This window comes from Cyanistes caeruleus, chromosome 8 (assembly GCF_971803275.1).
Source record: "Cyanistes caeruleus chromosome 8, bCyaCae1.hap1.1, whole genome shotgun sequence".
Taxonomy (NCBI): Eukaryota; Metazoa; Chordata; class Aves; order Passeriformes; family Paridae; genus Cyanistes; species Cyanistes caeruleus.
In genome coordinates, this window is record NC_141708.1 from 16,076,970 (window position 1) to 16,101,190 (window position 24,221).

Genomic DNA, 24,221 nt, shown 5'->3' on the forward strand with positions numbered 1-24,221 from the left:
CTTAGTAATGATTAAATAATTTGCTGCACTGCTCATTTGTAGCTGCATTTTTCTGTTAGAGCAAAGGGTGTGCCCCATCTGTTTTTCCTGTCTCACTAGGTTACTAACTACACAAAGGACACGGTGAAGCACATAATCCCAGCTCATTCTCTTAACTTCACAGGGACAACTGACATTATTGTGGGGGTTTTGAGATTTTTTTAGCTGCACAAAGATTTGGAAGAATTTGAAATCTTTCTCCTAACAGTATGAGATGTAATAGAAAACAGATGTGCTCTCTTTTCAAACATCTTTATGCCGGAAAATTTAACTAAGCATGAATCATACAAGTCCTCCTATTTATTCCTATGATGGTCTCTCTGTATACAGTGGTTTGCTTTATTTATCTTTTCCACTTATTGTGACTTTTCACCATGATGAGCTCTCATTAACCTCAAAATTGCAAAAGTTTAGCAATCCTGTAAATGAAGCAGTAAATTTTCTCTCCAGGAAACCAAAAAAATGGAAAAATATCCAAATGTTCTTTGAGGCTTAATTTACAAAAACATACCAAAGCAATGAGTTCAGTGCCTTGGCACAGTGTAAAAGCAGAATAACATCCACTGTACTCCTTCTCCTGCATGTTTAAAAACAGACTGGATGAACAGTTATATCAACGTTTAGGAGCTGGAACAAATAATGTCTTATATTGCAATCTTCTACTCTGTTGTCCAGAGGGTAGTGAAGGTTCTGTAGTCACTTCTTGGGCATAGCAACAGACCAGGTGTCTGGAACTAGCCAGGAGGAAGAGTGCATGGGACAGCAGAGTGTGTATTGGCCAGGAGCTGTGGGAGTGAGCAGCCACGGGGGGAGGCTGGCTGAGAAACCCAGTGCTCTGCTCCTGGCCTATAGACAGACAGCAGCAGAACACTTGAGCAAAAGTTGTCACTACCTTGAATGTGGCAACAGCAATCCCCACTGCTTATTTTCCTCCAGAAAAAAGAAAATAAAGCCAAAGACATGGTGTAGGTTCTTTTCATCGCTTGTTCTCAGGCAACAGAGGCCCCTAGACATACTCTTTACACTCAAAAACAAAATTCAAATTCAATCTAGATTTTACAATAAAATATATGAGAACATGAATCTCTAAAGGGATGATTGTTGATTTCAACTCAAAACCCATTTTGCTTAGACACCTATACCTCCCAGGTTAATGGGTCTGCTTGTAAACATCAGAAGCAAACACTGGATTTCTTAAACTGTCAGTAGAATAGCCCTCAGTAGTAAGGACTTTAGATAGGCATTGTGCTCCACCTTTCCAACCCTGAACTAGCATGCAGACAAACCACAGAAGTGATATTTGCACACTCTTCCACTGAGCACTCTTCTGAAATGCTGCAGCACTTCAGAGGTGTATTTAATTATAGACTTTTTCTTAAGTATTAAAAGAGGATACCTTGTAAAAGTATCAGATCTATGATATGGTAGTCCTTAATCTCTCTCCAACTCAGCAAACAGAATAGTAACTCTACAGAAATACAAGTTATGCATACATGCAATTGGTAGGTGAGAAACTTATCCATGTTCCCTCCTTTCATGTGCTCTTCCATCTAAATGTGAATGTTCATAATATCAAATCTCTTCTTTTCAAAGAGCCTGACTTTGAAGGTGTTACTCTGGCTTTGGTGTGAATAACTTTCTGTACATAAACCCAAGCAAAGCAAACAGGCATTAGCACAAGCTGGGGGTTAAGTTACAAATATGAGTCTAGATGGTATTTACAAATACAATGTGAAGAAAACCAACCATATGACTGTTTAACTTTGAGCCCATATACAGAGTGAAACATTTCAGGTGATTCAGATAATCACTTTCCTTTAGTTTCTGATGCATTATTAAGTCCATTACAAAATTCTGATTACTGATAAGTTTTCCTATCTCAAGTTTCGAAATCTCCCTAAGTCAGAGGCCTGCAATACATTCCTGCCTATCTGACCTGCAGGAATCTCAAGAATGAGAGACCTGAGGGCACTGGCTTGATTCACAGTTTATCACAGAGCTGTTAGAGTATTGTAGAAAAACAGAATCCACATGCTAGGATGAGGCAGAGTGTAGTAAAGAAAAGCTAACAATGGAATTGGGCTACTATGAGTAAACATGAATGTTTGCCTAACACACATGAAATCTGCCATGAAAAAAATAGAAAAGATGACACGAGTGTACTTCCTTTCAGAATAGCAACAGAGAACACTACTTGGCATTGACAGAAAAGAGAGAGCACAGCAAACAGCAGCTATCAGTTCCATTTTCCCCCTGTACTTTTTAAATTAAAGTTGTGTTTAATGCTGAGGTGGGAGTGGGTAGGGAGAGGAAAATAAGTAACATACTTGTTTTGTCCAATTGTTTCAAAATCCTTCACAATAATTGTTAGGGAAGATGAATTATCCAGAGCAATTCCTTTCAAGTCAAATTCAACAATCTGAACAAAAAAAAAAAAGGACCAAACACAAATTATAACGACAAGTTATGTAAAAATTAACAACAGAGTAGCATATAAGACAAAATTATTCTGAAATAAATTTTTCATTTAGTGAGAGACCAAATCCAGCTTACATTTACAAAAGTTAAGTAAAAAATGCTCATAACATGTATTTGATTTGCTAATTACTGGCAACAATAGCACAATTAAATAGTTTAATAGTGAGCCATCATTTATTTTGCAGTTCCACTTCCTCACACTAACATACGTATTGTCTTGTTATTCAAAATAGCTGATATTAATCCCCTCCAATATTGGCTGAACTCAGTTGCTATTGAATTTAAACAAATAGCTGTGTGTTCCCTTTCTTTATAATTCTAATTACAAAATGTAAGAAAAATCTTTAATTTTCATTTATCATTGTGAAAAAAACACTGCCAATAAAACATTTTCCCCAATAAAAATATTACTGAAAATGCAACATAAGACAAGGCCTACAAATGAACCATGAGGACTGTCAATACACAATTCCTTTTAATTCTGTATGGTTTTCACTGGTACATAACAAATTATCCCATCATGTTCCCATATGTGTGGCTAAACAATGGCTGAATTGAATTTTGATCAAAAGAAAGTGGGAACAAAACCAGGCTACAAACTCATCAGTGATCCATCTAATTTGACATTAACACATTACTAATGAATTGTAATACATGTTGAAGATTTATCCATTCCCCTGCATTTACTAACACCTTGAAAGAACACAAAGCACTAGATCCCCTTTCCAACAACATGCTCAGCTCTTGAAACTGACTTAATGACCTTACAAGCATTGTCTTAAAATGACTAAGGATTTATTTTAAAAAAAATTACCTCATTCCAAACAGGATTGAGTTCATTTTCAATTTTCTTTGTTTTCTTTTTTTCATCTGCAAATACAAACAAAGCCTGATTATTTGTTTTTGCTAAAGCACTACAAAAATATCGTATTTTTTCCTTTCACTTTTCTGAAGAAGGTTTGAACTTTAAACCAAATGTTCCAATTCTTTTTACCTCTTCCAGAAGTAACACATTTTACAATCAAGAAGTCCCCTGGGCAATTTTAGTAGTTGAAGTTTTTCATTGTTTTGTTTAAGCATAGCTAGATGTATTTCCAAAAAAGCAAAATAAATATTTAGGTTTTGCAACCTTTTATGACCCTTAGCTTCACCTTCAATAATGATGAAAAAACACAGACTAAAATACTTAGAGACATCAAACCAAACACAACCTCTAAGTAATAGCAGTAAAATACTACTTCTGAAAGTAGTAAAGAGTGTGTGTTACACATTTACCATATTTGAGTTACAAAACGTTTTTGAATGTTTAGCTCTGGAATAAAATCACATGGAAAAAAAAATCTTAAGAAAATATGCTTACAGTGTCAGCACTGTCTGTTTTAAATGAGCAAATATTAGAAGAAATACTCATGCCTGTAAGAGAAAATGCAATCCTTCCTGAAAAAATGATTTCCAGAGGTTATGTAGATGTGACTTCACTGAACTTACTGTGGCCTAAAAACTAAAAAAAATTGCAAAATTTCCATACTTCATGGTAAAATTTGCATTTGGGCAAGCTAAAAATCATGAGAATGTGGGGTGTGGTGCAAATGATACATAGCTTGGCATTATTTTTCCTGTTCAGTTAAAACATTTGTATACAGCTCCAATGGAGGACAAGTCTTTTGACAACCAGAAGCACAAAAGAGCACAGACAAACACACGGCTCTTTGAACAGAAATTGCATATATTTGTGATAACAAATGAGCATCTTTAAGTATAGAGTGTAATGCAGCTGCTGATCTCCAAAACGCTCAGCCACCACAAGAAGTCCAAGCTTCAGACACACTCCACATCTATAAGGACTCCAGTAAAGATAACTGCATTTTTGTTATTTGAAGTTATGACTCTACTTAGCCTGGAAAATGTTGCAAAGGCCTGGGAAGCAAGAGTAAAGATATGCCAAAAGGGCAAGCTCATATACCCACTAGTCAGGCTGCCGACTGTGTGGCTCTTTTTACTAGATGAGAGTGGGATGCACTGAAAAAGTCATCTGCCCATGCTGCAGATTACAAGAACTGACTCCCATTTATGTAACAGGAATTGTCTACAATTCACACAGGATATTGACTCACTGTAGGACAAAGGAAAAAGCTTTCATAACGTACCATACTGTGGCCTGACATTTTGCAGAACCCAGCACTAATTAACAAGCTAGTGAGAGAAATTCAACTTCATGCTATCTAATAGGAGACAAAGCATTTACAAAAATGGGTATCCCAGAATATCTGGGGTTGAGCACTGATACTCCAAGTCCCTCTAGAAGCTGGGAGATGAAATGATGTTTTCACTGCCAGGGAAAAAAAGGAACAGTTACAGCTGTTTGTAAAGAGGATAGCAAATTACAGACCTGATTCTGATGGCACTAATGGATAAAAGTCCTATGGTCCCTGCCAAAGCTAAAATGTAACTCTCTAAGGTGAGTCCTGGCTTGAGCAATAGTCATAACAGTTCTTGACTGGTCCTAAATTTTCCACTCTGAATTATCCATTTTCACAAAAGCAAGATTTATGTTTCCACTAATACATATATTCTAGATTACACTGAGAAAAAAAACCTTTTCCTGTTATGAGTCTTTGTGAAAGCTGGATGAAAAAACACTGGGAAGCACAGCTTACATTGGGTTTTAGTTGTAATTTTAGCCAGAGTATGACATTCACATTCCTCAAGGAAATGTTTTGCATATTTCTCGTCTCTTTACTGACTTCCTTTTTATTACACCTTTATCGGTATTTTAATGCACTGGGTGGTGGTAGTATTTGTTTTTAAGCTCTTGGCAAAGCTCCTTCTTCTTCCAATCAAAAATCCCTGTTGCCAAGCAGGGTGAGGTGGATTGCTCAGTTATTCCAGGAGCTCACAAAAGTTTCAGGTCCTCAGGCTGTTTTCCTCTGCTGGTAACAATTGCAGCTATAGCAACCAAGACTAAACCACATCAGGATAAACTGTGCAATGGGGCCAGTCACAATTTTTAGTGTGGCCCTACCATGAAATAAGAAATTACAGTGGATACAGGTAGAACACTCTATACTAGTTTCTTTAAAAACTAACTACAGTAACTGTGGTACTGTAGAAGAAATCACTGTTTACTTTATCTTGATGGAGACATTATACTACTTTATATTATAACATGCTAGTTAATATTCTCAGGTGGAAATGACTATGATAAGAATTTAATGGCTTGATGTCCAAAAAAAATTAAGTGAGCTGTTTAAATAATAACAGTTCCATCATTAAAAATATTACAGTATAGCAAAACACTTAATGTTTTCATTTTAATCTTTTTTCCTATTATAACTACATTTTAATCAACATAGGCAGGTGAGGAATAGCAGAAGCAAACATTATCTTTTACAACAGTCCTAAGTCTAAGATTCAAGAGAGAATCACATTCCAGTTAACTAAGTATCCCATGAAACTTTTGTCAAAGGAGAATTAAGATTGCATGGTGGCAGCAAGTGCAGAATCAAAAGGGCAGACCTCCAAAACCCTGGAAATTAAATTCAGATAATTTAACTTTCTGCAAAACAGAAAATTTAAATCTAGTGAATAATCACACTCTAAAACTTTTTTCTTTCACAGACTGAAATATAAACTAAAAGAGCTTTGAACTACTTCAGGCCTGCTGAAAAGCTCTTAGATTAAGCACAAATGGAATCAAGTTGGATCAAATTAAATGCCATTTCACCTCAGTTTTTACTGCATAAAGTGGAATGAAGCAGCCATGATGAATGATCAGAACACTAAGTGTGCTAGCATTGACTACAACTGAATCAATTTTTACACACTGAGACAAGAGTCTAACAAACCAAAACAATTAAACTGATTTAATCATTATCACTTAGTGTCAGTTTAGCAAATGGCAACAGTTTTTTGTATTGATTTGACTAATTAATTGTCTCACATTGAGTGACAAACTCAGAATTCTGCAAGAACAGCACCCAGTTCCAGACAGCAATATTCGTTTACTCTCGGGGTGTAGTTCTCTTTGAACTGTGAGCTGTTCTTAAAGTAAATAAAAGTTCCATCCCATTGGACTGGACATAAATGTGTAAAAAAAAAAAAAAAAGGGAATTGCTTGCACAAAACTCCTCTGCTATATCAGAACAGAAACAGCTGCCTATTTCTTCCTAATATGCAGCTAATATGTATCACTGTAACAATTATATTAACTACCTAGTCTGTAGCCTGCTTAGTTAAACAAATTGGATGAAATCTATCCTATTCATAGATGAAACCATATTAACTGACATGTCTTAAATATATAAAACATTTTCAGTCACTTTTATACTAACAGTTGCAGGATCATGAGCTTTTTCTTCACAGCATGGCTGTAAAGGTCTGAGACTGAAAGACTGTGTTTCCTTGGGAGGCTCAAATTTACTGAACCTGGCACCAGTCAAAGGCCCTGTAAATTAAAATCTGAACAAAATACTGTTCTAATGAAATGCCAGCTTCCACAGCAGTCTTCTTTCAAATGAGTATTTTCACTAAGACTTCACCAAGAATACTCCAGAGTCCAACAAGAACATGAAAATGTGTGGCAGGGCCATGGCCATAGTCCTGCAAATTGTTGAGTTTTTTCCAGTCTAGAACATGCACTCCCAAACATGTTTTTATGTCCCCCAGGATTTACACTGGGTAGGGACTAAGGTTAAAGATTAATGCCCTTTGACATAATCTTCCCAAAATAAGACTTTTTTTATCTCTACACATTAACAGGGTGAGGGGGGAACCAGCAGTGTATATTAAAAAAAAAAATCTATAAACATAAACAGATAGAAGTGGAACATATTTCAGATTTAACTCTATGCCCTTGTGCTTGGTAACCAGGCACTCCACTTGCAAATTAAATCAGATCTGGTAATAGCTGGTAAAAGCCTGATACTTTCTGTCTCACTTGAATCATTCTGGAGGAGAAGCAAAAATCAGACTGTTGGTATGTAGTAAAATCACATAAATAGAAGTGGCAAGATAATGAGAAATTAAATATCCTATTAAAAACCTGTCACAATTACAAAGCTGACACTGGTTGAGCATGTTTGAGAACATTAAAAATGCCAATTATAGTACATAAAGGATAAATATAAATTAATTCCTTTAATATCTGTTGTCCAGTTTGAATCCATTTGGATATCTGAAGGACTGAAAAACAAATCCATCAATAAAGAAAAAAAAAATCTGTAACATATTTACCAGGTAAAAGCAAACTGCATTAGAGCAACAGAAGGAAGAAAAGGTTACAAGGAGGGATTAAACAGATACTTAAGCAAAAATCAGCTGTGGAGTTCCAAACTGCAGGAACAGAGGCAACACAGAAAGGCAAAACTGGCAGGAAAGCAAAGAAAGACAAGGAACTGGAAAGAGAAAATGGATAATTAAGAGGAAACAGAATGTGAAACAAACCAGAGAAATTACAGTATATTCACCTTTTGCAGGGCAAATAAAATCATATTTTAAGAATTATGGTGTTCCAAAATGTATTGAGACAGGCTCTGCCACTTGTTCTAACAGACAGGGTGGCTAAAAAAACCAAAACAACAAACCTTGAAAAAAAGGAGGAAACTAAAGCGAATATAACAATTTCACATCTTTCTGATGCTGAAATAAATGTATCTGAAAACTTGTTACTTCGAAGGTTAAGATTCTGCATGTACAGCGCCTTTTCCAGCCTACAGCTGTCATGATTTCAGGTTTGGTTTCTAAAGGTGACAAACTCCTGCAAGGATTTTTCACACTTTAAAATACCATTTGGATTTCAGTGCACAGTTAGGAAACCAGGTCCCCAGGAGATAAGACGCCTGCTTGTCAAAGTTTGGTTTGATGTATTACATGATCCAACATTGCTTAAAGGTTTTGGCACCTTAAAATCAATACTAGAAATTGAGTTCCTGTAGTCTAGCCAAGTGAAGTAATGATGGCAACAGCTTAAGCATACTGTAAAACATAATTAGCTTTACATATGAATGCTAGTTTTATCACAGTCTATAACTGATGAGCAATGAAAGTGAAAAATACAGTTCCTTCCAAAATCTTGTAATTAAATAATCTTAACATACAAAATTTTGATGTGGAATTCTGTTTGTGAAAAAAACCCAAAAAACAACAACATCTCCACACCAAACTAAAACAAAATCAAACACCTTCAGAAACAGTACTATTGTTTTTCAATGTAACTCGTCACTTGTAACAACAATAAATCACATTTTTATTGTATGTATGTGACAGTGAGCAGTGTCTGTTCAAAGAAATCAACATAGGAATGATTTTTCAGATGGAAAACAAGGTAATCTTCAATATCAGTATTAAAAGTGGGTTCATTTATGCAGTTAGATTTGTTTTTAAACAACAGGCCAATCCTTTGGAAAAGCTTGTAAAATGTAGATCCTGAAACAGAAGCATAGCTGGTCAGAACAGCCCAGTGCACTCCACCCAGTTCAAACTTCATTCAGGTAACTCCTGTCTCTAATTTAAAAGTCTTCCCTAAAAATTACATCAGATGTAATTTCAGGAAAACATGTTTTCCTAGATTTTCAAACACTTACAAAGGGCACTATCTTTTATAAAACTTCTTCCTAGACTACATTTATGACAGTTTTGCTTACCTTTAAAAATAACAGAAACGATAGGATCTGGTTTCCCAAACTTGGTTTTAGGGATATTGGCAGCAGATTCCACAATCACCCGAAGCATTGCTTCCCGTCTTGCCTAAATGTTGACTGCCCCTGAAGGAATTAAATCCTCAGTTTCACAGTCCTTAACTTCTGGACCGAAATGCTAGCAGGAAGAGGAGGCAGGGAATTACTGGTTTACAGCAAAGGAGGTCTATGGGTGGATCTATGACGGACTAGCTACTCAAAAGCTCCGGGAAAAAAAAGTCCTGTAAATTGACACCAGGTTCTGTCTTGCTGCACAGAGAGAGCTCTCGCTAATGAAATCCTGTAACAGAAAAGGCACTCTGCAAAAACTCCCATTTCTTGTTGCTGCTTTTACTCTTAAACTGCTTGATAGATCTGTCGTCAGAAACCAAGGCAAGAATTAAGCAGCATGAACTTTAAGCATGACTCTGGAACTCGAGCTAAACCACATTTGCCTCTCGGTATACCAAAGTATGAAATTTTAAGATGGCTTTTATTTTTTTCCCCCCTAATTTTTAGAACTTCATTGCTCGCAAATGCTTTTGGCTTGCCTCCGTGCCAGCCTAGTCACAAACTGGCGATGATCCCAAAAACCAGTGTAAGTCCTCCCCCTCCTGTTGTATTGTGGAACAGCGACACTGCAGCCTCCTCACGGAACGTCCTGGATATAGCAGATTTCTTGAGGAATTACTGAAACATACATCCATAACTAAAAATTTAAGAGTATTAAGGAAATGCGTGATAAAATAAATTAAAAGTGACATATATTGCTTGGAGGCATATGAATATTTTGTCTTAACAAACACTCTGGTATGAACTAGGTAACATTTACAGGACAAGCACAAGAGCTCTGAGCTCCCCGTGCTCAGCGTTATTTTTCTCAGCTGTGAACAGATGTAAAATCTGAGAGGTTCAGGCCACCACTGCCACAGGGCAGCACAGGGCCGCAACTCCCCGTGTCCTCAGGGCAGAGGAGAGGGGAGGCCAGAAAGATGGAGCAAAATGAGTCACAAGTGAGCGCACTTCAGCCTAGTTTTTACATGGTCACACGAGACCTATCCTAGCTTACTTTGTAATTTCTAAAATTATTAGATTCGGGGTAGATGAAGAGGATTTCTGGAGAAGGGAGTCACAAGCGTTCAGGGAGAAACGAGGACACAGACACGTAAGAGATAGCACTGAGAGGGCACTGAGCCATCCGAGCACCATGGCGCACCGCTCCGGCCCCCCGCACCGTGGGCCGAGCCCTGCGCTGACACCCGCCCCGGAGCCCGGCGGCGGAGGGTAGAGACGCGACATGAGGGGGCGGTGACACCGGGGACGGTGACACCACGGGACACCGCCCCTCGGGGACATCCGGCAAGGCCGGAAGTGACGGTCCGGAGCCGCGGGATTCAAACTCCCGGAAGCGGCGCGGGCCGGGCCCGGACGGAGCCGTGTCCCCGCTCCGGGCCGTGTCCCCGCTCCGTCACTCGCGGCCCCTCTGGGCCCCGCGGGGTCCGGGAAGGCCCGCGCAGCCTGCGCTCGACTCCAGCTGTCGGAAGGCTTGTCCTGCCCGCTAGAAGGGATCGCTGTTCCGTAGCGCATCGTTTGGTTTGTACAGGCGCCTAAAGATGAACGCCAAGACGGCCATAGATCGAATTATGGGCAAGGGGGGGCTAAAGTCGGGCAACTCCAGAGCTGACAGCGGGCTCGAGAAGGGTAAGCAGGAGGGCGCTGCCCCGCGGAAATCCATGGAGGAGGTGGCGGCAGGCAGAGTGACGGAGCCGGAGAGGAGCGGGCTCCTGCAGGTGAGCCGGGCTCCCCGGGCCAGCCCGGCCCTGTCCCACCGACACGGCGCTCGGCCTCGGGAGCCGGAGCCACACCCTTCCTCTCAAAACCTGTGATGTCACGGCTGGTTTAGTAGCGTTAGACAGTTTAGACCAACTTTTCGTTTCACACTTTCATTCTCAGATGTTTTCCAATGACAGCTGAGCTACTAAAATCGCACTCATCTGACAAGGCTGGTAAATACAAAGACTTGAGGCCAGAGGAGCCAGTTAGTCCATTAAGACCCGTCCTCACGTGCCCAATAGAGCACGTCTCAGAGAAGCATTTTAAGCACTTCCTGCAAAGAATTTTACGTTTGCAAAAGTTTGATTAAAACATGCCGAAAGGTGCAGAGTGTTTGTTTGAATTGTCAAGCTCCCACTCGCTATAGGTAAATGAAAGTGTAATTGGGTTGCTACATTATCTTCCTTTGCAACTAAAGAGCAGAAACTAAGATGCTGCAAGGTATTGAAGCGTCTGTATGTCTGTATGACTCTTCCACTCGAGGTAAACCTGTGGTTGAAAGTGAGAAGTTCAGGACTTAACAGATGACCTAGTCAGAGGTTGTCAGGCTTCTCAGAAGGACAGGGAAACTTCAGATAGACACTAGAAAAGGGTACAACTAATGTAGAATAGACACTAATATTTCTACGGCACTTTTTTTAACCAAAGGGCTTGTCATGTGTCTGTGCCACAATGTCAGTTGAGAGCCAAGGATGAGCTGTGGCTGGGCAGCTCATGCACAATTTTGTCTAAATTCCTTAGGGTATTTGCTGAGTCTGTTGGTGGTTGCTGTTTGCTTGGTGTTGGTAACTTAATACTGGTTTCCTATAAACTTAGAAAAACAGCTGGAAAATCACCATCATGTTTGATATGCCAGATACTCTTTGGTATTTAAATAATATTAGTTTTAATATTAATTTTACTTTTAGTGAGCAGTGGTGTTCAACCATTTCATAAATGAGGCTCTCTCAAATTCACTTTCTGTTTCTCTTTCTAATGACTTGTCTTTCCAATGTCAACATGCAGGATTTCAACATCAGCCCTTCTCAGCAGAATTAAATGCTATCAGATCTGACATTCATACAGAGCCCCATGGCATCTTAAATGTGATACTTATTCTGTGTAATGATTACCTGTGCTGGAGGTCTACTGGAAAAAGAGTGCATGGTGAAAATATCTACTAAGCACATTTTGAATCTACAGGCCCAGATAATATGGAAAACAGGATCCTTCTCCTGAATGCTTTATTATAACTCTTGTAACTCACTGTCATGTAGTTTGCAAGAAGGCTCTGCCGCTTCCCCAAAGCTACCAAATATGACAAGAAATATACTAAGAAATGTAGCACCAACCTCTTTGCTGGAAGTGTTTTGGAGTTCTTATACTGCTTTTGATTTAGGGTTCATTTACTGTAGTGATCTTCATTCATATGCAAAACTGAGTACCTACCAAACCTGTGAAACTTGGCTCTTTGCAGTCTCTCCTTGGTTCATCTATTTCAGATTGATTTTACTTGAAATATTTCATATGATTGCTCCAGTATTATCTGCTTTGAGTTAAAAGTAATTTTCTCAGTGAATTAAAGGCTAAGAGAGAACTTTGAAAGTGAGCATCATAGAAAGGGTTGGGCAGGAAGACACCTGAAAGATCACCTAATTCAAACCCCCCTGCCATGCACAGGGACACCTTCCACTAGACCCTGCTGCTCAGATCATCTCCAACTACTGTAAACTTACTAATGCATTTGATGCACAGAGTAACATTTACTCTTTTTTATTCTGTTTCATTTAGAAAATACTTTCCCTTGAGAAAGAAAAAGAAAAATACAATCACCTTCTTGGAGAGAAGGACAAAGAAATCCAAAACCTGAAAGACAAGCTCAGGTCCAAAACCAAGAACAGTGAAGTCTCCTTATTGCAAAATCAACTAGAGGAAAAAACAAAGGAAGCAGAAAAGAGAGAACAGTTACTTTGTTCTCTATCAGAAGAAATGAACCGGTTAAAATGTAATTTATCTGCAGCCATGGCAAAATGCTCTGATCTTGAGAACAAAACCAGTAGTACTTCTCAGGCAGCCCAGGTAAGCACTGAAGAAATATTGCAATTGCAAATTGGAATTTGTGCCCACTAAACACCAATACCTGTTATAAAATAGGATGTTTTTAAAATTTTACAAGCTGTGTTGTATGCTGAAATATTGTTGTATGAAAGGAGATGGTATCCAGATTGAACTGTAATTGAGGGACAGTCAGAGACCACACTTCAGGCAACACATCTGGGGAGGAGGGAATGCTCTCCTGCTCTATTGCAAGGTCCCTTGTTCAAGTTCACACACGGGTAGTGTGACTTATGATACTACATGGGATGATTCACTGTTGCTTAGCAGGCACTGTGCCCTTCTCAGATTTGTGTGCTCAGTGATTAGACAGAGTGAGAAGGCAGCAGTGGTAAGAGATGTGGGGCACTAATAAAGACAAACTAAGCTGCTCACCTAATTCAGCTTCAGTCATGAGAATATCTTTCTTCTCTCTGCTCTTATGAATCCTCATTTGTGTCTGAGTTGTTAAAACTAATTGTCTTTACTTTCTATGGTATCACACATGGTAAATTCTTATATGTGACACAGGATAGGACAAGATTAATGAGTGTTTCCCCTCATTAAGTGGTTGATAGGTATCTTGCCAATCCTTGACAGTGTTTACAAGTCCATTAATGATTCTACAGCTGTTTTTCCACCCCTGCCCTGTTCTAATGTTCTTTGGAAAATGCAGTAGTATCTCTATGAGGAGCACAGGGAAGTTGTTCAGGCACAGGTGCCTAAAAATAGGTGGCTGTCTTTCTTTTCCAGCTTTTGACCTGCAGATGGTGCTGGTTCCCTGCACTCTACAAGGGAGTTGAGCAATTTCTAGAAATTCTGCTGTAGCCAAATAACAGACTATTTTTATCTACTGCTTTTGAATAACACATGTATATATAGTACTTCTAATAATGCAGTTTATCGAGAAATATCACTTTAAATGCAGTGTATTTATTTTAAATTTTAAGACACTTCAAACTTCATTAAAGGTATTAATATGTATATTGAGGCAACAGATTTTCATTATATCTTTGTCGATAAACCACCAAAATATGTATTACTTTAAAAACATAATTTTCTTTTAAATTTTTAACTGACTTACCAACAGAGGACAGTGATGTATTGACTGGATGTCTTGGAGAACTTGAAAACAAGTCTAGCAATGCTTCTTGAAACTGCTAGGTGGCATATGAGCTCTGAAATGGAAACAACAGTTTTATGATATAATTTTGGGAAAGTTTTTACTGAGGCAGGACTCTGATGTTCATAGAAACAAGTTCAGTGTCTCTAAATTCTATTTTTATTAGGAAGTGTTTAAGTTTATTAATTACATTCAAAGTTCTGTATTTTTCAGCTATAATTTCTTCCAAGATCTGTAGAAAAATGTTGGAAAAAATGTGGTTTGGATTTGGGTAGTAGTCTACGTTTTTTTTCTCAGTGAAGTTCCCTCTGACTTACACCTACACAATTTTATAACCACTTTGCATCATTCAGAGAAGATACATGACAGAGAGGAAGAAATATGTCTGTGTAACTGCTCTCCAGTTTTAGATGGGTCTCAAGAACTCTCCTACTCATATGCGTACAAAAGTCATACTCACTGTACCGGGGATCAGGTCTCAGAAAATCAGGCAGTTTGTCCTTATGCTTCCAGACAGGCCTGCACGATTACCCAGATGTTTACAGTCTTCCTGTTATCCCAGAGAAGCACCAAGGTCTCTGTCTTTCCCCAACAACTTCTGTATGGCTGGGTCATTGCCATACATATGAGGATACACAAATAGAAGAAAGATTTATCTCTCCTTGTACTTAAATGATACTCTTCAAGTATCTTCATTTTTCAAAAGCTCTTTGCAGAACACCCTTCAGGACTTCCAAGACAGCAGTTCAGCAAAAAATGCATTATGGTTTCCTTAGGAAATGTGTTAATGTAACTACGAGTTGCAGACTTATGGAATAAATTCCATGTAAATCTTTGTCCCGTATTTTGCAGAAGAGTCTATTTTAAATACATGAAATGCCTTTCTACATAACTTGGATCCTTCAAAAAAACATCAGCAACCAACTATAAAGATCTTTAAATACAAAAGGCACATCTGTTTCAATTTTTAAATGCATCTGTTTTAATTTTTAAAATATTCTTATGCTACTTATGTGAGATTAATAGTTGTACAGGAGTAGCTTTGCTGTTTCAGCCATGTATTTTAAACACCATTAACAAGTTGTTCTTTGTCCGCAGGAAGGTGCAACAAACAGCACTGAAGTTGAAAGACAATTGAAAGATGTAAGTTTCCTGTAAATTTCAAGCACATATCACCTGTATTGAGATGCAGAATAATGTAAATTATCATCATGTACATTTTTGGGTAGTATGAGACCTCAGAGGGTATGTTTCTCTCTAAAATATAATACCTAAAATTATTTTGTGATATGGCAATAATTTAAACTTAGAAACCCAAAAACCTGCAAAAGAAAAAAAAAAATTAAGATTTCCATCATCTTTGAAAAAGCTTGCTTGGAACATCAGAACAAAGTGGTTGCTGACCAGTCAGGAGCCTGTAGAAACCTGACTCTGCCTGAGATAGCATGAGGTTGGATCAGAAACTTCTTGAGGTCCCTTCCAAGCTGAGTAAGTCTATGAGCCAAGCAGCTAAAACATCCATGTCCTTGTCCTTACAAACTAAATTGCAATGATACTGTTTTATTTTATTCTGTTCCATTTTCAAGGTCTGTTATTTTATATTTCATTTTTTATTTGAGATTGAAAAGCTAATTCTTCATAATCTAGGCACAACTCATGGAAGCCTTTGATCTTTAAGTAATTTTCCCATTGTTGCACTTTTAACTTATGCTCAGCATCCTGAATTAACTTTCCAAATGAAGATGGATTTATTTATTTATTGTACCAATTACTACAATTTGCATCAGACTTAGCTAGCTAATCTTTAAACTGTCCAATATAGAACTTCTAATATTTTTAAGACGTAAGACAAATACTTCTAAAAGCTGATTAATTACCAGAGTCTTTTTTGTTGTTGTTCTGTTTCTTTTTATGAAGGCTCTTGAGAAAAACCAGCAGTGGCTACTGTATGACCAGCAACGGGAAGCATATGTCAGGGGATTGCTTGGAAGGATCTTTGAACTTGAACAGAAGACAGAAATAGTTAGCTGGCAAGAACCTAGATCAAATTCAGAAGGTATCAACTTCATTTTTACCCCCACAAGTGACCCAAACCATAATTATCTATAGCATAAATTTTCTGAAAACAAATTGTAGCACATTTAAAATCAAGGCTTTGTTCTCAACACTTTGGCTGCTTAATGGTAAACTTGGTTAAATACTATTTCTCTGCTTGCTGTTATCTACCTATGTTACTTGACCAACAGTACTTTCTGTTCTTATCCACTTCAAAGATGGTTTTTAACAGCCTTGACACTCTATTAGCAACCTATCTGTTTGTGGAAAGTGTTGAGGCAAATAGATGTACGTCTCCCATCCTTCAAAGTACACTTTCAGTCGACATAATGGAAGCATTAAGGATTTATTAGCTAGGTGTGGATCAGATTTTTTTAAATTTACTTTTTTCAAAATAAATATTATAAAAATGACTCAAGATTGCCATGTTCTTTACTCACCTGAACAGTTGTTACAGGGCAAGAAAGTCTGTGATAGGTTTTGGCACCTCTCCAAAGCAGTGTTTCACAATAAGGATCTGGCCAGCTCCAGCTCACTTCCTTGCTGTGCAGTTCCTCAATAAGGCACACCCTCTCAGTATTAATAAAATTAAAATCATATTGAGTAGAAGAACCAGAAGGAATTGACTTGCTTTTCTTATTACCAAATTATTAATTTCATACATGCTGCAACTGACCTGCAAGGTAATAATCACTAAACAGAACTAGCATCATGTGGAGCAAGAGCATACTCACAGACTTGCAATAGTAATTCGAGGGCAGTGGATTGGTTTCTGTATTGCTGTTTGAATCTTTCTGGAAAACAGTGAAATATCATCATAATCTTGTTTTGGTGCTGTTCAGAAATCTGTGAACAGTATTTTTAGAGGGAGGCAGACTCAGCTCACCAGGAAACGTACCCCAGAGTTACTGCAGTCAAAGCTTTGCCAGAGGAGCAGCCAGGAGATTTGAAGTCAGGGTGTTAGAAAGTTCCTCTCTTCAATCAGCTAGGCAGTAGCAGAACTCCAAGTTTCTAAGTTTCTAAGAATCTAGCTATACAAGTTAAAAGTATATATGAAAACCTTTTCCAAGGAAAAACTTGGCCTCTCTCTGAGAATGTCACTGCTATAAAGGAGTACTGCTAATGAGAAGCTAGGGCTTAGTTTATAGCTGAGGGAAGGGAAAACTGTCAAGCAGGAAACTCTCCCTAGAAATTGTGCTTTGAAGAATTAGTCCAAGTCTTCTATAGGAAAAGTATCAAAGTCACAAAATTTACAGTGCTAAAAATCAGCAAAGCCCATGAAATTCTACATCCATTGTTCTGCTTCTAGATATATTTTGTATGGTTCCTGATTTTTTGCATTCTGCCTCTTATTTTTTTCCTACTTATTAAACCTTTCTTGGGTCAACAAGCAGAAATTTTCTAGCACTGGTTTAAATAATAGTTGCTACCCAAGAAGTGAGCATTTTAAATCAAAATAAATATCCTAGTCCTTTCCATTTGCTGTTTAGAAGGAAATTATGGCATACTATTTGGAGAAGATGATCTGCAAAAGATAATGGAAGGTCTGGCTATGGTTAACAAGGTTGAAGTAGAATCTGTCACATCCCAAGAGTATTCTCAGGGAAGGAGTAATGCCGGCAGCTTGGCTAAAGAGCCTAAAAGTGGAAGTAGGAATCCAGTGTCTTTGGGTCAGATTCCCATGAGTCAGTGTAATGCACGAGGCCTTAGAAGAACGATGTTTTCCAGTATGTTGGTAAGGAGACTTAATGTATTATAAATACTGAAAGCTGTTTCAACCAAAATTTAGTTCTAATCTGAGCTCTGCAATGGCAGACTATGTCAATTTCTATTAATAAAATGCTGTTCAAGATCTACTTCTCTGATTTTTAAGTGGATTTTATTTTTTTAATATTACTAACTCAATTATTTGTGACTCATTAAGGTCATCTACAAAGGGAAAAGCAAGAATACCATGACCAGCTGTTACTAGCTGCTAGGAATGATCATGAGACTGAAAGACGCACTATAACCCAGCTGAGATTTGAACTTGATGAACTTAAAAAGACATACGAAGAAACACAAGGGGAAATGATGAGTTTAAATGCCTTATTGCAGTCACAACAGGTTGCTGAATTGAAGACTCAAGAAAATGAAAATAAAATGAAAGAGGAAGCACAAAGACTAAAACAAGAAAATGAAACTATCAAAGAGCAGCTCAGAGAAGAAAAAGAAAAGTCTGAGGAACTTTTATGTCAGGTAAGTGGATGGATTTGGAGGTTTGAGGTCATTAGCAAAGAATCAAGAGAGATAAAAATTCATAGTTAATCAGAATGGACCATGCCTCTCTCTGGTAACTGTTCTTCACATAGATCTAGACTCATGTCCTTCTGGTTAAAACTGAATTGTTTAAACAAGAAACTTCTTTGTTCATTTATTTCCCTGGTCTTAAGAGACACAAAAGAGAAAGAAGAAAATATTGAATTGATTCTGATATAGTTCATCCTTATGAGTAATAGTAAATGAGAACAAGAAAGCTAAAAATTCATTTTATTATGTGCTCCCAACTATGGAATACCAATAATATCTGCTATCACCTGGAAGCTAAAATACAGCTGATATTTGAAATAAGAGAATAAAATTTACTAGACACCAAAGTATGCCAAAGCCAGAACAACAATTAAGCATGCTAAAGACAGGCTGGTTGTCACTGGTTAATAATGATTAAAAGAAGTTTATTTTATTTTGTTTTATTATTTGTTTTATTATTATTATTTTTTGAAGCTGAACAACAGCATTATCGTCAAAGTTGATACATGCTGAAAGCAGAGGGTATTTTAATGTATGCATTTACTTATTATTATGATATAGCACTTTCTGACGTTTAAACTTGTTCTCTTATATTAAAAAAATTGCATTGTTTGTTTTTATTAACATCATGTCATGTGAGTGCAAACAGGTTTTGTGAGTATATTTTTGTCAGCATCCTGGCAATCACTTAGGAGGTTTCAGTTTTTGTTTTTTTTAACAATAACATCATCCTGCATTCCCCCTTCTCGGTGCATTAATAATTTTTCACTAGGGTTTTTCCTGGGGAAATAGTGATTTGAATTGAGTTTGGCTGTTCTTGCATAAAAGGCATACATTTTCTGTTGGCATTGGAAGGTAAGAGTTTGCTTCCATCCCATTATAAATTAGTTCTTTTTAAGCTTATTAACTATAGTATATGGAAATTGTTTGTTACAAGTGTTAATCTGCCTTGTAGGTGCAACTTCTTCGTAAATCATTGCTCAGACAGGAGGCAGAACACACAAGAATAGCTTTGTTGGAACAACAGGTACAAAATTATGTGCTAAAGTACTGATATTTAATCTGCGTTAGGCACAAAGTCTTTCTAGACTAACTTCACATTTAAGAATGATTAGTATATTAAATAAAGTAATGCTAGGCATGAATATTCAACAGTGCATAATCTCTTGATGCTTTCAAAAATTTTGAAACATCTGTCAGGAGGAAAATCTGTAACCTTCTACTGATAAGAGGGTTATCAGTATGAATAACCTGATGCTGTTTTCTCCACAATCACTGTTCAACATGTAAAGCCTCAGATAAGGCACAGGAAATATTCTAAAACTAATCACGTAATTAAAATTTTGTAATAGATTTTTGATATAGAAATAATTGCATTGCTGTATTTTCTATTCTCTTTATTTGAAATTGAAACACCCACCAAACAAAATAACTTTAAACTGCACCTCTGCTAAGGGAGATTTTTATAATTGGGCATATGTGAATTTCACTGTAATGAAAGCAACAGCAATTTTTAATTTTTCATTTAAATTTTCCTTTTAATCTCATTTTGAGATGTTATTGCAGAGCAAAACTGACTTTAAATATATAAATAGGAAACATTCCTCCCGATTCATACTAACTTTGACTTCAGTTTTTCACTTTGTTGGGCTGCCAGATCCAGATATGCACCACGGACTTAGAGAATGGAAAGCTTGATCGCCAGAACTTGAAGCATGAGTTAAACCATGTTCTCAAGGAGTTGCGCAAGGCCAAGGAGAAAATAACCCGTCTGGAGCCTCTGGTATGTACTGAAAAGCTTGCAGGTGAATTTAGTCAGGGATTTTGCATAAACATACATCCTCTTGCTTTGCCAACTTATTCCAAGCACTGAGTAAGTGTCCCTCCATCCTTTATATCTTTCCCCAAGGTGCAGAGCCTTGTGCCAGGCAGGCAGTTAGGCACTGCTTTTCTTATCACAGCAAGCATGGAGTGGGAGCACTGCAGCAGGAGCTCCAGAACAGTCAGGGTGCTGAGCAGGGAACACTCTGTATTTTGTATCACAGCGTGTGACCCAGTTTTGTCTTGCACCATGACAAAGCTGCAATGTGCTTCCACTCAGACTTGTTGCTGGTGAACAGGGCACAGTCCTTTGTGCTGTAACACACCCAAGGCCTGTGTGCCATCAAACCTTAATGTATTTTCCCCCAGCATTTGATTAGTGCATGCATGCCCCAGTCTTACAGTGAAGCTCCTCCTTTTCCAGAAACTCCGAGAATCTGGACATATGGAATCACAAGAAGATTTGCAAGCTGTATTTGACAAGAAGCTGACCACATATGACAGAAGTCCTCCCCTGAAACATTCCAGCTGCCTTGATGAAAGTTTTCTCGAGTGTCCCAGATGTAAAGTGCCATATCCAACGAGCCAGCATAGAGAATTACTAGCACACATTGACTTCTGTACAGCTTGAGCTCCAAATGAACTTACTATTTTTGCTTCATATATGCTTGGCAAAAGATCTTTTAAAGCTTATTTCTTACAGTTGTATAAATGACAAAACGATAATTCAGTTCCACAAAAACAGTATTAGCATTATAATTTGGCCTCAGTATTTTACCTCATGTTTTTGAAAAACAGCTCCTGCATTTTCTAGTTGCAAACAGAAATATTTTTAGAATTAGGAATGTTTTAAATAGTAAACTACTGGCCTTTTTTTTTTTTTTTTTTCTTTTCTTTCTTTTTGCACTATTAAATGTAAGAATAGTAAAAGCACAATTCTTGTGTCAGACTATATTTTAGTTTTGGCATACCCAGTTCTTGGTTGTTGAATCCTGATGATTGTGCCTGTACCTTAACTGACAAGAATAGCTACAAAAGATTTTTGGCCCTCAAAGGTGCACTATATATATATATTTATTTATACATGGTGTGTGTACATATGTGTAGTGTGTAGAGTATATACATACATCTGTTATATATATGTGGAATAGATCAACGTCTTGATACATAAAAACTCAGGAGGGTCATGTTAGATCTTTGCTGCTTAAGACTGATGGTCAAAACATCAATCTGAAGTAGCTGATCATCCAGAACCACCATCAGGGGTGGCTAAATTGCTGACCAAGGTTTAATCTCAGAAAAACCAACTTCTTGGCAAACATAAACTTCCTTGGTGCTGAAGAAAGTTTATATTTCAGGGAATGTCAGAGGCCATTTTTGAATTTTGGGTATATAATTACTCTGAATTAAACTTGTTTTGCTTCTGTATTTTAGAGGTTAAAGTTGAGAAAAGTCAGTTATTCAACCTTAGATTTGACAAATGTCCCAAAGTGCAGTTTTTAACAAATTGCTCTAGTGGATTTGAAGTGTCACTGTATTTTGGTATTAATACAAAACACAAGTTAATGTCAAATTCTGGCAACAAATTAGAAACTGGCAAAAAAAAAATCGCTGATGGATTTACAATTGCAAATTGCAATCTCTATCATCTACTGTAAGTTTGAATGGATTGTGAGTGTTTTGTTCCTTGCATATGTACTGAAGTCCCAACAAGAAGTTACTTCCATGGAAATTATTCAAATGTGGAAATACTGCAAAGATACACTAGTTAAGAATAAATTTGCACATTTTACAAGTTTGTGGTTTGCTGAGGACACACAAGTACCCAAGGTGTATGTTTCTCTGGCCTGCTGATTCTGATTGCTAGCTGGTATCAGCTTTCTCCATTTGCTTTATTGCAAAACTGCGCGCATTTACCCTGTAATGTTCACCTTAATCCCTGATGTTACATTTTTATTCTTAAATATGAAGGTGTTTTCCAATTTGTTGAAAATAACTGATAGTATCGAGTGATGTTCTCAATTAAATCCAGTGCTCATGAGACAAAATATTAAAAGATAGTATCTTTATATCTGAATTATCTCTGCCAGATTTATTGTATTAGCCACTCCCTATCCACTTTTCAATTTCACTGACCATGTCTCAGGCTAATCTTTGTATTTGACAATTTGCTCAATTGCTAGCAACAGTTTTTCTGACCAAAGAAAAAATGAAAGATGAGCTAAGGAGTAAAACAGAAATTGTGATTCAGAATCTCAACGTTTTTCCATGAGAGAAATTATCTTAATTTCATATATTTTTACAGATCTTTTAGTTCAGGATAATAACTATGCTTTTCATTGCAGCCTAATAATTTTAATCTCTAATTAAACTACTTTTGAAAGTTTGAGTTTGTCTTTTAACAACAGCTTAATCAGCTAGTATTCTATTCCCAGCTGCATACTCAGCATAGTTTCTGCAAAAGGAAATCCTGATCTTTTATGTATTATAAATGAAATAAGTTTGCCTACTACAGGTCAGCACTCTTCAGTAGTTCTGAGGCTTTTTTAAATTAGCATAAAACACTTCCACTTTAGAAACTAGTACTGTAGAGGGAGACTTGGAAAGTTCATGATGTGATAAAAAGTTTTGTTCATTCTACCTTTAATAAACCTTAACAATGGATTTAGTCCTACCTGATAAATATTACAAAAAACACCTCTTGCTGATAAATTTATACAGGTCATTATTGTGATATATGTTGCAAAATACCAAAATTACGTTTCAGTGAAGTAAAAGTACTTTGAAAGCAGACCCACAAATACTATTGTCATCACCTACGTGTAATTAAAACCAGCTATAAAACTCCAACTTCATACGGTGTGCAGATCATATCACTGCTTTTTTCCCGTTCCTTAGAAGCTAAGAAATCCCAGATTTTTTTTTTCCTGAAAATTAACAAAGGAGATCTGCTGCTCATCTCTTTAGTTATATGTGGAAAAGAGAAGTTTGTGCCTAACATGCTTTCCTTACTGATAAGAATTAATTAGCTGTAAGTCTAATTATTTGTAAGGCAGGAAGCAACAGTAATGTTTTCATTACTTCAAGCACTTTGGATTTACAATGTCAGGAGCCTTTTTCTGTTATGTCCCCTTCAAGTAATTGAATTTCAGCCTACCAGAAAGACTGTTATTTGAAGTTGCTGATCCAGGGAAACCTGGGGGGCTAATACAATGGTTTACCAATATTTAGTAGCATATTTATAAATCCTAGCTTTCATACTGTTCTTTTTAAACAGCAAATTAAATGGATTTGATGTCATGTTGGGTAGCTGGAAAGACAGAAAGACACAATTTTTTTCCATAAGGAGAGCTGCTTGTGAAATAAAAACTGAAAGATGGCTCTGTTATTTTTTTTAGATCCATGAATAAACTTCTGGTATTCTCCTTGTTTGTGTCGCTTTTAGTCTCAGTTTTGATAATCATCTTTCACGTGGTTATGTTGATTTTGAGTATTGTACTTCAAGAACAATTCAGACTAATATGAATGTAGTAAAAGTCTTTCAGACTTCTGATCAAATTCAAGGAAGAATCTTCAATGCTCAATGAGAAGAGTAATGTTCAAAAGTGCAAAAGATAAGATCTTTCTGGTGGTTGGAGTAGATAAGCAGTGAAACACATTGCTTACAGAGGCTGTAAAAGCTCCATCACTGGAGATTTATCGGGACACTTGTGTAACTACCTAAACCACCCCTGACAGGCGAGGCTGCCTTGGCTCAGGGACATCAGCCACTGATTTCTCACAGTGCCTTGAAGCCCTGTTTTTAATGGCACATGAAGACCTGCAAAACATAAATA

General features: G+C 37.2%; 2 protein-coding genes across 8 annotated transcripts in view; one reads left to right on the forward strand and one right to left on the reverse strand.

Annotated features, from left to right (window-relative positions):
• Positions 1–10,519, reverse strand: part of MYOF (myoferlin) — a 63,058-nt gene extending 52,539 nt beyond the window's left edge. For 2 of the 6 annotated variants that reach the window (XR_015290124.1, XM_023929644.2), the window contains exons 1-3: positions 9,159–9,666; positions 3,332–3,387; positions 2,367–2,458 (exon numbers count right to left, since the gene is read on the reverse strand). Coding sequence is in view for 5 of the 6 variants with exons in the window: in XM_023929644.2 (XP_023785412.2) it covers positions 2,367–2,458; positions 3,332–3,387; positions 9,159–9,246 (236 nt within the window). In the remaining variant the exon portion in view is untranslated. Of the gene's footprint in view, positions 1–2,366; positions 2,459–3,331; positions 3,388–9,158; positions 9,667–10,260 lie in introns of those variants that run through there. The other 4 variants (XM_086900710.1, XM_086900709.1, XM_023929646.2 and 1 more) reach the window with 4 other exon arrangements.
• On the forward strand, positions 10,517–23,810 carry CEP55 (centrosomal protein 55). Of its 2 annotated transcripts, none has more exons than XM_086900712.1 (8): positions 10,517–10,981; positions 12,795–13,082; positions 15,319–15,363; positions 16,138–16,276; positions 18,200–18,513; positions 19,520–19,591; positions 20,222–20,347; positions 20,810–23,810. In XM_086900712.1, exons 1-8 carry the CDS (start codon positions 10,805–10,807, stop codon positions 21,014–21,016), a joined length of 1,368 nt encoding a protein of 455 aa, XP_086756838.1. In that variant the 5' UTR covers positions 10,517–10,804; the 3' UTR covers positions 21,017–23,810. The 2 variants fall into 2 exon arrangements, with proteins under 2 accessions (XP_086756838.1, XP_086756837.1); XM_086900711.1 differs by having other exon boundaries at positions 10,553–10,981; positions 20,198–20,347.
• Positions 23,811–24,221: the final 411 nt, after the last annotated feature.